At 40.1% G+C, this 17,012-nt stretch overlaps 1 protein-coding gene and 1 pseudogene across 1 annotated transcript in view; one reads left to right on the top strand and one right to left on the bottom strand.

The window, feature by feature from the left end:
* Window positions 1–17,012, bottom strand: part of FAM186A (family with sequence similarity 186 member A) — a 77,984-nt gene that overhangs the window by 34,444 nt on the left and 26,528 nt on the right. The window contains exons 2-3 of the mRNA XM_065525217.1: window positions 4,306–4,525; window positions 1,941–2,111 (exon numbers count right to left, since the gene is read on the bottom strand). Of these exons, the coding sequence (XP_065381289.1) occupies window positions 1,941–2,111; window positions 4,306–4,525 (391 nt within the window). The remainder of the gene's footprint in view (window positions 1–1,940; window positions 2,112–4,305; window positions 4,526–17,012) is intronic.
* Window positions 6,782–7,219, top strand: LOC102119212 (large ribosomal subunit protein uL24 pseudogene; annotated as a pseudogene).

Here is a 17,012-nt window from a genome sequence, read left to right on the forward strand (position 1 = left end):
TCGGGAGGCTGAGGCAGGAGAATCACTTGAAGCCGGGAGGTGGAGGTTGTAGTGAGCTGAGATCATGCCACTGCACTCCAGCCTGGGTGACAGAGTGAGACTCCATATCAAAAAAAAAAAAAAAAAAAAATGTTAAAACTCAATTTTAAAAATGGGCAAGTATTTGAATAGATATTTCACCAAAAAATATATGGAAATGTCTTAATAAGTATGTGAAACACGCTCAGCATCATTTACCATTAGGAAAATGCAAACTAAAACCACAGTGAGATACCACTTCACATGTACTAGGATGGCCATAATAAAAAAACAGACAGACAGAGGCTGGGTACCTGTAATCTCAGCACTTTGGGAGGCAGAGGTGGGTGGATCGCCTGAGGTCAGGAGTTTGAGACCAGCCTGACCAACATGGAGAAACCCCATCTCCACTAAACATACAAAATTAGCAGGGCACGGTGGCACATGCTTGTAATCCCAGCTACTCAGGAGGCTGAGGCAGGAGAATCGCTTGAACCCAGGAGGCGGAGGTTGCAGTGAGCTGAGATTGCGCCATTGCACTCCAGCCTGGGCAACAAGAGTGAAACTCCGTCAAAAAAAAAAAAAAAAAAAGACAGACAATAACAAGTGTTGTTGAGGAAATGGAGAAATTGGAACCTGCATACATTGCTGATAAGAGTGTAAAATGGTACAGTCACTTTGGTAAATAGTTATGAGTTTCTTTAAAAGTTAAACATAAACTTACCATATGTCCTAGCAATTCAATTCCTAGCTATCTACCCAAAATAAGTAGGTAAATAATGGCATTATTCATAAAAGCCCCAAAGTGGAAACAATTCAAATGTACATCAACAAGTGAATGGGTAAACAAAATGTGGTATATCCAAACATGTGTAAACTAACAATGAAAAGAAATTACCAAAATGTCCTATAACATGGCTGAATTTAGAAAACATTATACTAGTTGAAAGAAAATAAACAGAAAATACTACATATAATATGATTCTGTTTGTGTGAAATATCCAGATAAAACAAATGTAGTATAAAAGAAAATACATTAGTGACTGTCTGGTGCTGCCGATGGGTATAAGGATTGACTATAAATTAGTATGAGGGATTTTTTGGGATAATGGAAATGTTCTAAAATTAGATTGTTGGCCGGGTGCAGTGACTCACACCTGTAATCCCAGCACTTTGGGAGGCCAAGGCTGGTGGATTATTTGAGGTCAGGAGTTTGAAATCAGTCTGGCCAACATGGTAAAACCCCTGTCTCTACTAAAAATACAAAAAAACTAGCCAGGCATGGTGGCAGGTGCCTGTAATCCCAGCTACTCCAGGGGCTGAGGTACAAGAATCGCTTGAACCCAAGAGGCGGAGGTTGCAGTGAGCCAAGATCTCACCACTGCACTCCAGCCTAGGTGACAGGGTGAGACCCTGTCTCAAAAAAAAAAAAAAAAAAAATTAAAATTAATAAATTTAAAATAAATAAAAATAAAATTAGATTGTGGTGATAACTGCATAACTCTGTAAATACATGGAAAATCATTTAATTGTATACTTAACATGTATGCAAATTATGCCTTAATAAAGCTGGGGTTTTTTTGGCCAGGTGCAGTGGCTCATGCCTGTAATCCCAGCATTTTGGAAGGCCAAGTCAGGTGGATAACTTGAGGTCAGGAGTCTGACACTAGCCTGGCCAACATGGTGAAACCCTGTCTCTATTAGAATTCAAAAATTAGCCAGGCGTGGTAGTACATGTCTGTAGTTCCAGCTACTTTGGAGGTGGAGGCAGGAGAATCGCTTGAAACCTGGAGGCAGAGGTTGCATTGAGCTGAGATCAGGCCACTGCACTCTAGCCTGAGTGATAGAGCGAGACTGTCTGGAAAAAAAAAAAAAAAAACAACTCCATCTACTCCAACTCCAAAATCATAAAGCATGCTTACATATTTTTTTCTTTTGTTTCTTCTTTTCATCAAGGAAAGCTGTACTAAATCTGCTTAGTATCTTGACATTTTTCTCAATAGCTTTTAACGTATCTGGTAACATCTCCATTCGTGCTATCCAGTGGTAGTGTTCATCAACATCCATTAGAGTCATCTCAGACAAAACGGCATCTTGAAGAGAGTAAAAAAAAAATCGTTTTTATGCAGAAAAATAAAAATCTATAGCTACATAGGCTTATAATATCGGGTAACTACTCAATATAGTAAATTGGGGAATATAGGTATCTCACACTTACTGCCATTCTGAGGCTTTTCTCTATGAAGAAATTAAAAAGGAAGAAACTTGGAATAGAAGGCTAAACAGTAAGTCTTAGACATAAATACATTAATCAGGTTAAAAAATGTCTGGTTTGGTACCTAAAATTATGTGTGTGTGTATGTGTGTGTTTTGTTTTGAGACAGAATCTTGCTCTGTCCAGGCTGGAGTGCAGTGGCGCTATCTCAACTTACTGCAACCTCTGCCTCCCGGGTTCAAGCAATTCTCCTGTCTCAGCCTCCCGAGTAGCTGGGATTACATGCATGTGCCACCATGCCCAGCTAATTTTTGTATTTTTAGTAAAGACGGGGTTTCACCATGTTGGCCAGGCTGGTCTTGAACTCCTGACCTCAGGTGATCCACCCACCTCAGCCTCCCAAAGTGCTGGGATTATAGGCATGAGCCCCCACACCCGGCCTATGTGTATGTGTTTTAATATTGGAGATCTAAGCCCTAATTAACTCATTTGGCAAGTTATCCAGTTTTTTTTTTTTTTTTTTTTTTTTTTTTTAAGACTGAGTCTCACTCTCACCCAGGTTGGAGTGCAGTGGCGCAATCTCAGCTCAGTGCAACCTCTACCTCCCAGGTTCAAGCGATTCTCCTGCCTCAACCTCCCTAGTAGCTGGGACCAGAGGCATGAGCCACCACGCCCAGCTAATTTTTGAATTTTTAGTAGAGATGGGGTTTCACCATGTTGGCCAGGCTGATCTCAAACTCCTGACCTGGGGTGATCTGCCAGCCTCGGCCTCCCAAAGTGCTGGGATTACCAGCATGAGCCACCGCACCTGGCCATTATCCAGTATTTATAACCCTCGTTGCATGAAATTTCTAGCAACAAAATAAAATTAATTCCCTTGTTTGGTATTCTTAGTTTATTCATTCTTTTTTTTTTTTTTTTTTTTTTTGGAAATGGAGTCTCACTCTGTCACCCAGGCTGGAGTACAGTGGCGCGACCTCGGCTCACTGCAACCTCCACCTCCCAGGTTCAAACAATTCTCCTGCCTCAACCTCCATAGTAGCTGGGAATACAAGCACATGCCGCCACACCTGGCTAATTTTTTGTATTTTAGTAGAGACGAGGTTTCACCGTGTTACCCAGGCTGGTCTCGAACTCCTGAGCTCAGGCATTCCACCTGTCTCAGTCTCCCAAAGTGCTAGGATTACAGGCGTTAGCCACCACACCTGACCAGTTTATTCATTGTTTCATTCAACCAGTGTCTACTCTGACGTGTGCTATTCTAGATGCTGTAGATACAACATTAAGTAAAACAAGTTCCCTGACTTCATACTGCTTACCTTCTGGTGAAAGGAGACAGAGAAAAAGTTAATTATATAGATACTAATGCTATAGACAAAAATAAAGAAATGTAGGCTGGGCGCAGTGGTTCATGCCTGTAATCCCAGCACTTTGGGAGGCCAAGGCAGGTGGATCGTTTGAGGTAGGAGTTCAAGACCAGCCTGGCCAACATGGTGAAACCCTGTCTCTACTAAAAATACAAAAATTAGCTGGGTGTGGTGGTGCATGCCTCTGGTCCCAGCTACTAAGGAGGTTGAGGCAGAAGAATCGCTTGAGCCTGGGAGGCGGGAGTTGCAGTGAGCCGGAATCGTACCACTGCACTCCAGTCTGGGTGACAGAGTGAGACCCTGTCTTGGGGGAAAAAAAAAAAAAGGTAAAGTGTAAGAAAAAGTGCCAGGTGGTAGGGATTGGGGATGGTCAGAGAACATCTCATTTTAAAGTGGAATTTAAGCAGGGAATGAGCCATGTGTCCATCTGGTGGAAGATGCTCCAGATAAGGGAATAGTATGCATAAAGACACTGCTGGCATGCTTTAAAAAAAAAAGGAGGCCAGCATAGCTGGCGCTTAGTGAACAAGTCTATATTTTTCCTATTTTATTCCTACTGGAATAGAGGATAACCATTCTCTGAATAACCTCCTTAGTCTTTTCTTCTTTAGTCTGATTAATCCTTCAAAATTTACTTATACATTCTCTTCTCTATCTTTTTCATTAACTTTATGGTTTTACTCTGAACCGCTTCTGTAAACTTACTCCATTCTTCCAACCAGATCAGAATGTTGGCAAGAGTCTTTTCTCTAATTTCAAGAGTCTTAGCATAAGTAGCCATTTTCTCAAGAAAATTGGTTCTCTGTTTTTTCTTTTGTTCTGTAAGGGAGACATTCCTTTCAGAGGACGAGGTAAAAACAAGAGTATAGCGAGTCATTATCCGATGCACATTGTTCATTATTTCACTCAGCTGCATATCAATGTCCTGTAAGAATAAGAAGGGGGTATGTATTAATGCTCAGTTTGAAAAGAAGCTTTGGTCACCTTTCTTCTCAGAATGTCAGTGACAGTTAATTTAAAGCTATCCAATTAAAGTCTTGCTAATTCTAGCTTTATTGTGAGTCTCAAATTTTCCCTCTTAAAAAAAATTCCTTTTTCTGCCCTCATCATCCTAGCAATGCTATAATATAATGGAAAGAACATTGGGTTTGAAGCCATATCTGGATCTTAACTCTAGGTCTTTCATTAAAATGACTTTTAATAAATCACAGCATTTCTGAGCTCCCTCTGCAACCTCTGTAAAATGATGGAGATACTAAATACACAGTTGATGTGAAGTGTATAAAATTTGTGAAAATGCTTTATAAACTGTAACTGCTAAAAAAAAAAAAGAAAAAGAAAAGAAAAGAAAGAAAATAAAAGAAAACAGAAAAAAATGCAAGTTGCTTCTTTTTTCCTTTCTTACCTGGAAAACAGTTATCAGAATATGCCTCAAACATACTTTTCTTTCATTATCTCCTTTGCTCAAGAATCTTATCACTTATTAGCTTAGTACATTGAGTATATGGGGAAGAAAAAGAATTTTATCAGCAAATCTCTTTTCTTCCTCACTCTATCCTAGAAATTTTTTATGGATGTAATTACCACCTCATATACGGCATTTGGAAATTTGTGAAGTCATTTTTGGTTGTCATAATAATTGTGAGGGTGGACTACTGGCATTTAGTAGAGGGTACTAAGGAATGCTAGCCCATCCTACAGTGCAACGGACAGTATCACACAATGAAGAACTGTCTCAAATCCTGTGTGTCTTGTGAATATCTCACAGGACATTCATGTAGGAAAAAAAAATCTATTTATAATTATCCAAGCCTAAAACCAAACTCCAAATCTAAACACAGACCAAGATCAGTGTCTCACACCTGTAATCCGAGTGCTTTGGGAGACCAAAGTGGGAGGATCTCTGGAGGCCATGCATTCAAAACCAGCCTGGGTGACAAAGTGAGATCCTGCCTCTGAAAAAAAAATTTTTTTTGACGGGTCATGGTGGCTCACGCCTGTAATCCCAGCACTCTGGGAGGCTGAGGTGGGTGGATCACTTGTGGTCAGGAGTTCAAGACCAGCCTGGCCAACATGGTGAAACCCCGTCTGTCCTAAAAATACAATAAATGAGCTGGGCATGGTGGAGGATGCCTGTAATTCCAGCTACTCGGGAAGCTGAGGCAGGAGAATGTCTTGAACTCAGGAGGTGAAGGTTGCAGTGAGCCAAGATCGCCGCACTACTGCACTCCAGCCTGGGCAACAAGAGTGAAACTCCATCTCAAAAAAAAAAAAAAAAAAAAATTAACACAAAGTGTTTTTTGCCCAATTTAATGATACACTGCAATTTCCACAAATACAAATATTATGTAAATCAATAAAAAAATGTTATTTAAAATTTCTCCAAGAAATTTTCACCATTCTGGAACACCACAGTACCAACAGCAATGCACTAGTGATAAGAATTTTTTTTTTTTTTTTTTTTTTGAGATGGAGTCTCGCTCTGTCGCCCAGGCTGGAGTGCAGTGGCGGGATCTCAGCTCACTGCAAGCTCCGCCTCCTGGGTTTACGCCATTTTCCTGCCTCAGCCTCCCGAGTAGCTGGGACTACAGGCGCCCGCCACCTCCCCCGGCTAGTTTTTGTATTTTTTAGTAGAGACGGGGTTTCACCGTGTTAGCCAGGATGGTCTCGATCTTCTGACCTCGTGATCCGCCCGTCTTGGCCTCCCAAAGTGCTGGGATTACAGGCTTGAGCCACTGCGCCCAGCCGATAAGAATATTTAGTGCCAGTACAATAAAGCTGAATTTGTATCAGCCTCCATTTGTATCTTTCATATTTATTTTAATTTTACATATAGATGCAAGCCTCTGTCTACTTCTAGTGAAGTTTGACCTAGGATTTACACACTGAAATGCATGTTATTATAAATTGTTTTACTTTTACTTATTCTCACACATATTAATTTTTAAAGTATAGGTAGTTTATGAATATCATTTTACAGCAATAAAAAAATGTTAAAAATATTTTTTAAAGGCATAGTAAATCTGACAGTTAAGACACTGGTTCAGCCCTTCCAACTTTATTATTCTTTCATTTTGGCTTCAGACAAACTGAACTCTCTCTACACTCCTTATAATAAGAGTAAGATGAGCATGTAGTTCTCTTCCCTTTTGTGGCCATCATTGAAGCCAGGGTGGCCGAAATGAAGTTCAATCCCTTTGTGACTTCCGACGGAAGCAAGAATCACAAAAGGCATTTCAATGCACCTTCCCACATTCGCAGGAAGATTATGTCTTCCCCTCTTTCCAAAGAGCTGAGACAGAAGTACAATGTGCGATCCATGCCCATCCGAAAGGATGATGAAGTTCAGGTTGTATGAGGACACTATAAAGGTCAGCAAATGGGCAAAGTAGTCCAGGTTTACAGGAAGAAATATGTTATCTGCACTGAACGGGTGCAGCGGGAAAAGGCTAATGGCACAACCGTCCATGTGGGCACTCGCCAAAGCAAGGTAGTTCTCACTAGGCTAAAACTGGACAAAGACGGCAAAATGATCCTTGAACAAAAAGCTAAATCTCACCAACTAGGAAAGGAAAAGAGCAAATACAAGGAAGAAACAATTGAGAAGATGCAGGAATAAAGTAATCTTATATACGTGCTTTGATTAAAATTTAAAACCAAAAAAAAGAGTAAGATTTGGATTTTGCCAACCAAATCATCATGCAAAATGAGTATTCTGATGTTAGGTGTATCTGCTGTTACAGCCAATAATAATTTAAGTCAGGCCGGGCGCGGTGGCTCAAGCCTGTAATCCCAGCACTTTGGGAGGCCGAGACGGGTGGATCACGAGGTCAGGAGATCGAGACCATCCTGGATAACACGGTGAAACCCCGTCTCTACTAAGAAATACAAAAAACTAGCCGGGCGAGGTGGCGGGTGCCTGTAGTCCCAGCTACTCGGGAGGCTGAGGCCGGAGAATGGCGTGAACCCGGGAGGCGGAGCTTGCAGTGAGCTGAGATCCGGCCACTGCACTCCAGCCTGGGCTACAGAGCGAGACTCCGTCTCAAAAAAAAAAAAAAAAAAAAATAATAATAATAATAATAATAATTTAAGTCAGGAACACAGGAGAGCCAAGGCAAAGTTTGCTAAGCCAAATGATGAAGAATAACATTACAAGCTAACACATAGCACAGTGATCAAGGAAAAAATACTACCAACTCCTCATAAATTCTCCCAGAAAAATGAAGAGGAAAAAATACTTCCCAACTCATCCTTTGAGATCAATGTATACTGAAGACAGACAAAGGCACTACAAAATAAGAAAACTAAATACAAACATACCCGATGAATATTGATACAGAAAACCTTACCAAAATACTAGCAAACAGAATTCAACAGCACATTAAAAGGATTATACACCATGATCAAGTGAGATTTATTTCTAGAATGCAAGGATGGTTAAATATACGTAAATCAATCAATGCAATGTGCCAAATTAACAGAATGACAGAAAAAAAACCACATATGATCATCACAATTGATTTAGAAAAAGCATTTGACAAAATTTAACACCCTTTCATGATAAAAAAAGAAAAAAATACAAAAGAGGCTGGGCACAGTAGCTCATGCCTGTAACCCCAGCAATTTGAGAGGCCAAGGCAGAAGTTTCGCTTTAGTCCAGGAGTTCGAGACCAGCCTGAGCAACATGGTGAAACCCTGGCTCCACAAAAAATAAAAAATATCAGCCAGGTATGGTGGCGTGTGCTTATAGTTACAGCTAGTCAGGAGGCTGAGGTGTGAGGATTGCTTGAACCTGGGAAGTCAAGGCTGCAGTGAGCCATGATTGTGCCACTGCACTCCAGCCTTGGTGACAGAGTGAGCCCTTGTCTTAACAAGAACAAAAAACACACACTAAAGAAACTAGAAATAGAAGAAAACTTCTTCAACATAATAAAGGCCATATACGAAAAGCCCACAGATTATAATATACTCAATAGTGAAAGACTGCAAGTTTTTCTCCAAGATTAGGAACAAGGCAAGGAGGCCCACTTTCACCATCTATCTAACCTAGTACTGGAAGTCCTAGACACCACAATTAGGCAAGAAAAAGAAATAAAAGGCACACAATTTAGAAAGGAAAAAGTAAAATTATCTCTGTTCACAGATAACATGATCTTAAATTGTAGAAACCCTACATATGTAGAAAGCTCTATATACGTAGGAAGCCCTAAGGCTTACCCCCCTGTGCTCATATGCACGCGCACGCACACACACACACACAAACACACTACTAGAACAATAAATTCAGCAAAGTTGCAGGGTAAAAAATACAGATCAGTCACATTGCTAACTACACTAACACTGAGCAATATGAAAAAGAAATTAAGAAAACAATGCCATTTATAATAGCATCAAAAATAATAATGTATTTAGAAATTGCAGCTCACACCTGTAATCCCAGCACTTTGGAAGGCCGAGACAGGTGGATCACCTGAGGTTGGGAGTTTAAGACCAGTCTGGCCAACATGGTGAAACCCTGTCTCTACAAAAATACAAAAATTATTCAGGTATGATGGTGGGTGCTTGTAGTCCCAGCTACTTGGGAGGCTGAGGTGGGAGAATCACTTGAACCTGGGAGGCAGAGGTTGCAGTGAGCTGAGATTGCGCCACTGCACTCCAGCCTGGGTAACAGAGAGAGACTCTGTCTCAAAAATAATAATACTGAGAGGCCAAGACAGGTGGATCACTTGAGGTCAGAAGTTCGGGACCAGCCTGGCCAACATGGTGAAACCCCGTCTTTACTAAAAATACAAAAATTAGCCAGCACGGTGGCAGGCACCTGTAATCCCAGCTACTCAGGAGGCTGAGGCAGAAATGCTTGCACCCAGGAGGCGGAGCTTGCAGTGAGCTACGATCGCACCACCGCACTCCAGCCAGGGCAGCAGAGCAAGACTCCATCTCAAAAATAAATAAATAAATAAATATTTAAAATAATAATAATAATAAATTTAGAAATAAACTTATCCAAGGAGGTAAAAGACTTGTATACTTGTTGTTTTCACTACAAAATGTTACTGAGAGAAATTAAACACAAGTAAATTGAAAGATATCCCATGTTTATGGATTGGAATATTTAATGCTGTTAAGATGTCAATACTACCCAAACCAATCTACATATTAATACAACCTCTATCAAAATCCCAATGGCTTTTGTTTTGTTTTGTTTTGTTTTTGCAGCAATACAAAAATTCATCCTAAAATTTACATGGAATCTCAAGGGACCCTGAATGGCTGAAACAATCTTGAAAAAGAAAAATGAAGTTGGAGATCCCACATTTTCTGATTTCAAACTTATTCCAAAGCTACATTAATCAAAATAATGTGGTACAGGCATAAAGACAGACTTATAACCTGATAGAATAGAATAGAGAGCACATAAATAAACACCAAGTTAACAGTATGTGTATAGTATAGTGTATTCATAGCATAAGGTCAAATTATTTTCCAGAAGGTTGCTAAGGCCACCCAATGAGGAAAGGACAGTCTTCTAAAAAAAAAAAAAAAACACACACAAATGTTGGTGGGAAAACTGAACATCTACATATGAAAGAATGAAGTTGGATCCTTACCTTATATTATATAAAAAATTTAACTCTAATTTGCCAGTCTGTGTCTTTTAATTGGACCATTTAGTCCATTTACATTTAAGGTTAATATTGTTATGTATGAACTTGATCCTGTCATGGTGATATCAGCTGGTTATTTTGCTCGTTAGTTGAAGACTCATCAGTTTGCTGTATTCAGGAGACCCATCTCACATGCAGAGACACACATAGGCTCAAAATAAAGGGATGGAGGAAGATCTACCAAGCAAATGGAGAACAAAAAAAAGCAGGGGTTGCAATCCTAGTCTCTGATAAAACAGACTTTAAACCATCAAAGATCAAAGGAGACAAGGAAGGCCATTACATAATGGTAAAGGGATCAATTCAACAGGAATAGCTAACTATCCTAAATATATATGCACCCAATACAGGAGCACCCAGATTCATAAACCAAGTCCTTAGAGACTTACAAAGAGACTTAGACTCCCATACAATAATAATGGGAGACTTCAACACCCCACTGTCAACATTAGACAGATCAACGAGACAGAAAGTTAACAAGGATATCCAGGAATTGAACTCAACTCTGCACCAAGGGGACCTAATAGACATCTACAGAACTCTCCACCCCAAATCAACAGAATATACATTCTTCTCAGCACCACATCGCACTTATTCCAAAATTGACCACACAGTTGGAAGTAAAGCACTCCTCAGCAAATGTAAAAGAACAGAAATTATAACAAGCTGTCTCTCAGACCACAGTGCAATCAAACTAGAACTCAGGACTAAGAAACTCAATCAAAACCACTTAACTACATGGAAACTGAACAACCTGCTCCTGAATGACTACTGAGTACATAACGAAATGAAGACAGAAATAAAGATGTTCTTTGAAACCAATGAGAACAAAGATACAACATACCAGAATCTCTGGGACACATTTAAAGCAGTGTGTAGAGGGAAATTTATAGCACTAAATGCCCACAAGAGAAAGCTGGAAAGATCTAAAACTGACACCCTAACATCACAATTAAAAGAACTAGAGAAGCAAGAGCAAACACATTCAAAAGCTAGCAGAAAGCAAGAAATAACTAAGATCAGAGCAGAACTGAAGGAGATAGAGATACAAAAAACCCTCCAAAAAATCAATGAATCCAGGAGCTAGTTTTTTGAAAAGATCAACAAAGTTGATAGACTGCTAGCAAGACTAATAAAGAAGAAAAGAGAGAAGAATCAAATAGACGCAATAAAAAATGATAAAGGGGATATCACCACCGACCCCACAGAAATACAAACTACCATCAGAGAATACTATAAACACTTCTACACAAATAAACTAGAAAACCTAGAAGAAATGGATAATTTCCTGGACACTTACACTCTCCCAAGACTAAACCAGGAAGAAGTTGAATCCCTGAATAGACCAATAGCAGGCTCTGAAATTGAGGCAATCATTAATAGCCTACCAACCAAAAAAAGTCCAGGACCAGACGGATTCACAGCCGAATTCTACCAGAGGTACAAGGAGGAGCTGGGACCATTCCTTCTGAAACTATTCCAATCAATAGAAAAAGAGGGAATCCTCCCTAACTCATTTTATGAGGCCAACATCATCCTGATACCAAAGCCTGGCAGAGACACAACAAAAAAAGATAATTTTAGACCAATATCCCTGATGAACATTGATGCAGAAATCCTCAGTAAAATACTAGCAAACCGAATCCAGCAGCACATCAAAAAGCTTATCCACCATGATCAAGTGGGCCTCATCCCTGGGATGCAAGGCTGGTTCAACATACAAAAATCAATAAACGTAATCCAGCATATAAACAAAACCAAAGACAAAAACCACATGATTATCTCAATAGATGCAGAAATGGCCTTTGACAAAATTCAACAGCACTTCATGCTAAAAACTCTCAATAAATTCGGTATTGATGGAACGTATCTCAAAATAATAAGAGCTATTTATGACAAACCCACAGCCAATATCATCCTGAATGGGCAAAAACTGGAAGCATTCCCTTTGAAAACCGGCACAAGACAGGGATGCCCTCTCTCACCACTTCTATTCAACATAGTGTTGGAAGTTCTGGCTAGGGCAATCAGGCAAGAGAAAGAAATAAAGGGTATTCAGTTAGGAAAAGAAGAAGTCAAATTGTCCCTGTTTGCAGATGACATGATTGTATATTTAGAAAATCCCATCATCTCAGCCCAAAATCTCCTTAAGCTGATAAGCAACTTCAGCAAAGTCTCAGGATACAAAATTAATGTGCAAAAATCACAAGCATTCTTATACACCAGTAACAGACAAACAGAGAGCCAAATCATGAATGAACTTCCATTCACAATTGCTTCAAAGAGAATAAAATACCTAGCAATCCAACTTACAAAAGATGTAAAGGACATCTTCAAGGAGAACTACAAACCACTGCTCAGTGAAATAAAAGAGGACACGAGGACACAAACAAATGGAAGAACATACCATGCTCATGGATGGGAAGAATCGATATTGTGAAAATGGCCATACTGCCCAAGGTAATTTATAGATTCAATGCCATTCCCATCAAGCTACCAATGACTTCCTTCACAGAATTGGAAAAAACTGCTTTAAAGTTCATATGGAATCAAAAAAGACCCTGCATTGCCAAGGCAATCCTAAGCCAAAAGAACAAAGCTGGAGGCATCATGCTACCTGACTTCAAACTATACTACAAGGCTACAGTAACCAAAACAGCATGGTACTGGTACCAAAACAGAGATCTAGATCAATGGAACAGAACAGAGTCCTCAGAAATAATACCACACATCTACAGCCATCTGATCTTTGACAAACCTGACAAAAACAAGAAATGGGGAAAGGATTCCCTATTTAATAAATGGTGCTGGGAAAATTGGCTAGCCATAAGTAGAAAGCTGAAACTGGATCCTTTCCTTACTCCTTATACGAAAATTAATTCAAGATGGATTAGAGACTTAAATGTTAGACCTAAAACCATAAAAACCCTAGAAGAAAACCTAGGTAATACCATTCAGGACATAGGCATGGGCAAGGACTTCATGTCTAAAACACCAAAAGCAATGGCAACAAAAGCCAAAATTGACAAATGGGATCTAATTAAACTAAAGAGCTTCTGCACAGCAAAAGAAACTACCATCAGAGTGAACAGGCAACCTACAGAATGGGAGAAAATTTTTGCAATCTACTCATCTGACAAAGGGCTAATATCCAGAACCTACAAAGAACTCAAACAAATTTACGAGAAAAAAACAAACAGCCCCATCAAAAAGTGGGCAAAGGATATGAACAGACATTTCTCAAAAGAAGACATGCATACAGCCCACAGACACATGAAAAAATGCTCGTCATCACTGGCCATCAGAGAAATGCAAATCAAAACCACAATGAGATACCATCTCACACCAGTTAGAATGGCAATCATTAAAAAGTCAGGAAACAACAGGTGCTGGAGAGGATGTGGAGAAATAGGAACACTTTTACACCGTTGGTGGGATTGTAAACTGGTTCAACCATTGTGGAAAACAGTATGGCAATTCCTCAAGGATCTAGAACTAGAAATACCATATGACCCAGCCATCCCATTACTGGGTGTATACCCAAAGGATTATAAATCATGCTGCTATAAAGACACATGCACATGTATGTTTATTGTGTCACTATTCACAATAGCAAAGTGTTAGAATCAACCCAAATGTCATCAGTGACAGACTGGATTAAGAAAATGTGGCACATATACACCATGGAATACTATGCATCCATAAAAAAGGATGAGTTCATGTCCTTTGTAGGGACATGGATGCAGCTGGAAACCATCATTCTCAGCAAACTATCACAAGAACAGAAAACCCAACACTGCATGTTCTCACTCATAGGTGGGAATTGAACAATGAGATCACTTGGATTCTGGAAGGGGGAAATCACACACCGGGGCTCATTATGGGGAAGGGGGAGGGGAGAGGGATGGCATTGGGAGTTACACCTGATGTAAATGATGAGTTGATTGGTGCTGATGAGTTGATGGGTGCAGCACACCAACATGGCACAAGTATGCATATGTAACAAACCTGCACATTGTGCACATGTACCCTAGAACTTAAAGTATAATAAAAAAAAAATTTAACTCAAAATAGATTAAAGACCTAATACTTATAAAACACTTAGAAGAAAACATAGGAGAAAGGCTTCATGGCATTGGATTTGGCAATGATTTCTTGGACATGACACAAAATCACATGCAATAAAAGTAAAAATAGATAAATGGGCTGGGCACAGTGGCTCACGCCTGTAATCCCAGCACTTTGGGAAGCCGAGGCAGGCGGATCACAAGGTCAGGAGATCGAGACCATCCTGGCTAACATGGTGAAACCCCGTCTCTAGTAAAAATACAAAAAAATTTAGCCAGGCATGGTGGCAGGTGCCTATAGACCCAGCTACTCGGGAGGCTGAGGCAAGAGAATTACTTGAACTTGGGAGGCAGAGGTTGCAGTGAGCTGAGATCCCGCCACTGCACGCCAGCCTGGGCAACAGAGCGAGACTCCATCTCAAAAAAAAAAAAAAAAGATAAATGAACTGTAACAAAGTTAAAAACATTTGTTTGTCAAAGGACAAAATCAACAGATTGAAAAGTCAACCTGGGAAATGGGAGAAAATATTTGCAAATTGTATATCCAGTAAGGGTTAATATCCACAACATATAATGTGTACAAAATCAATGTCAAAAAAAACCACAAAACCCAAATAGGCTGCACACTGGTGGCTCACCCCTGTAATCCCAGGACTTTGGGAGGCCGAGGTGGGCAGATCAGTTGAAGTCAGGAGTTTGAGACCAGCCTGGCCAACATGGTGAAACCCTGTACCTACTAAGAATGCAAAAATCAGCCAGGCATGGTGGCACACTCCTGTAATCCCAGCTACTCGGGCGGCTGAGGCACAGGAATCACTTGAGCCTGGGAGGTAGAGGTTGCAGTGAGCTGAGATTATGCCAGTGCACTTCAGCCTAGGCGACAGAGAGACACTCCATACCCCCCAAAAAACAAAAACAAAAACCCAAATAAACCAATTTTAAAATGGGCAAAGGATCCAAAAAAAGATATATAAATGGCCCAAAAATATATGAAAATGTGTTCAACATAACTAGTCATTAGGAAAACGTAAATCAAAATCACAATAATATACTAGTTCATACCCGTTAAGATGGCTACTATGAAAAAAACAGAAAATAACAAGTGTGGGTGAGGCTGTGCAAAATTGGAGGCCTGTGCACTGCTGGTGGGAATGTAATATTGTGCACCTGCTGTGGAGAAAGGATGACAATTCCTCCAGATATTAAAAATAGAATCACCATATGATCTAGCAATTGTTCTCTGTGTATACATCCAAAAGAATTATAAGCAGGATCCCTAAGAAATATCTGTATACTCATGCTCATAATGTCATGCTCATAATGTCACATAAAATGTGGTGTATAATTATATATATACACAATGGAGGCTGGGCACAGTGGCTCATGCCTGTAATCCCAGCACTTTGGGAGGCTGAGGTGGGCGGGTCACTTGAGGTCAGCAGTTTCAGGCCACCCTGGCCAACATGGTGAAACCTCGTGTTGCACTAAAAAACACAAAAATTAATCGGGCATGGAGGCGGGTGCCCGTAATCCCAGCTACTTGGGAGGCTGAGGCAGGAGAATCGCTTGAACCCGGGAGATGTAGGTTACAGTGAGCCAAGATTGTGCCATAGCACTCCAGCCTGAGCAACAGAGGGAGACTTCGTCTCAAAAAATGTAATGTAATTTAATTTTTATTTTATTTTATTTTTTTTTTTGAGGCAGAGTCTTACTCTTTTACCCAGCCTAGAGTGCAGTGGCATGATCTCAGCTCACTGCAAACTCCGCCTTCTGGGTTCAAGTGATTCTCCTGCCTTAGCCTCCCGAGTAGCTGGGATTACAGGTGCCCACCACCACGCCCAGCTAATTTTTGCATTTTTCGGTACAGACAGGGTTTCACTATCTTGGCCAGGCTGGTCTGGAACTCCTGACCTCATGATCCACCTGCCTCTGCCTCCCAAAGTGCTGGGACTACAGGCGTGAACCACTGTGCCTGGCCGACTTAATTTAATTTTAAAATATACATAATAGAATGTTGTTCAGCCTTAAAATTGAAGGATATTTTGACATGCACTACAATATGGATGAGCCTTGAACATACTATGCTAAGTGAATAAGCCAGTCATAAAAAGACAAATACTTTATGATTCCACTTAAATGAGGCATCTAGAATAGCTGAATTCATAGAAACTAAGTACAGTTGTGGTTTTCAGGGGATAAGGAGAAAGGGAAATGGATGCTGTTGTTTAATGGATACAGAACTTCAGTTTTCAAAGGTGAAATACTTCTGACTTTGGTTGCAAAATAATGTATAGCAATACATATTCACACTTAAAACTATTGTACTATATACTTAAAAATAATTAAGGCAGTAAATTTTATGTATATTTTACCACAATTTTTTTTTTTTTTTTTTTTTTTTTTTTCTGAGATGGAGTTTTGCTCTTGTTGCCCAGGTTGGAGCACAATGGCATGATCTTGGCTCACTGCAACATCGACCTCCCAGGTTCAAGCGATTATCCTGCCACAGCCTCCCAAGTAGCTGGGATTACAGGCATGTGCCACCACACCCAGTTAATTTTGTATTTTTAGTAGAGACGGTGTTTTACCATGTTGGTCAGGCTGGTCTCAAACTCCTGACCTCAAGTGATCTGCCTGCCTTGGCCTCCCAAAGCGTTGGGATTACAGGAGTGAGCCATCA

The sequence above is a fragment of the Macaca fascicularis genome, chromosome 11 (genome assembly GCF_037993035.2).
Source record: "Macaca fascicularis isolate 582-1 chromosome 11, T2T-MFA8v1.1".
Classification (NCBI taxonomy): Eukaryota; Metazoa; Chordata; class Mammalia; order Primates; family Cercopithecidae; genus Macaca; species Macaca fascicularis.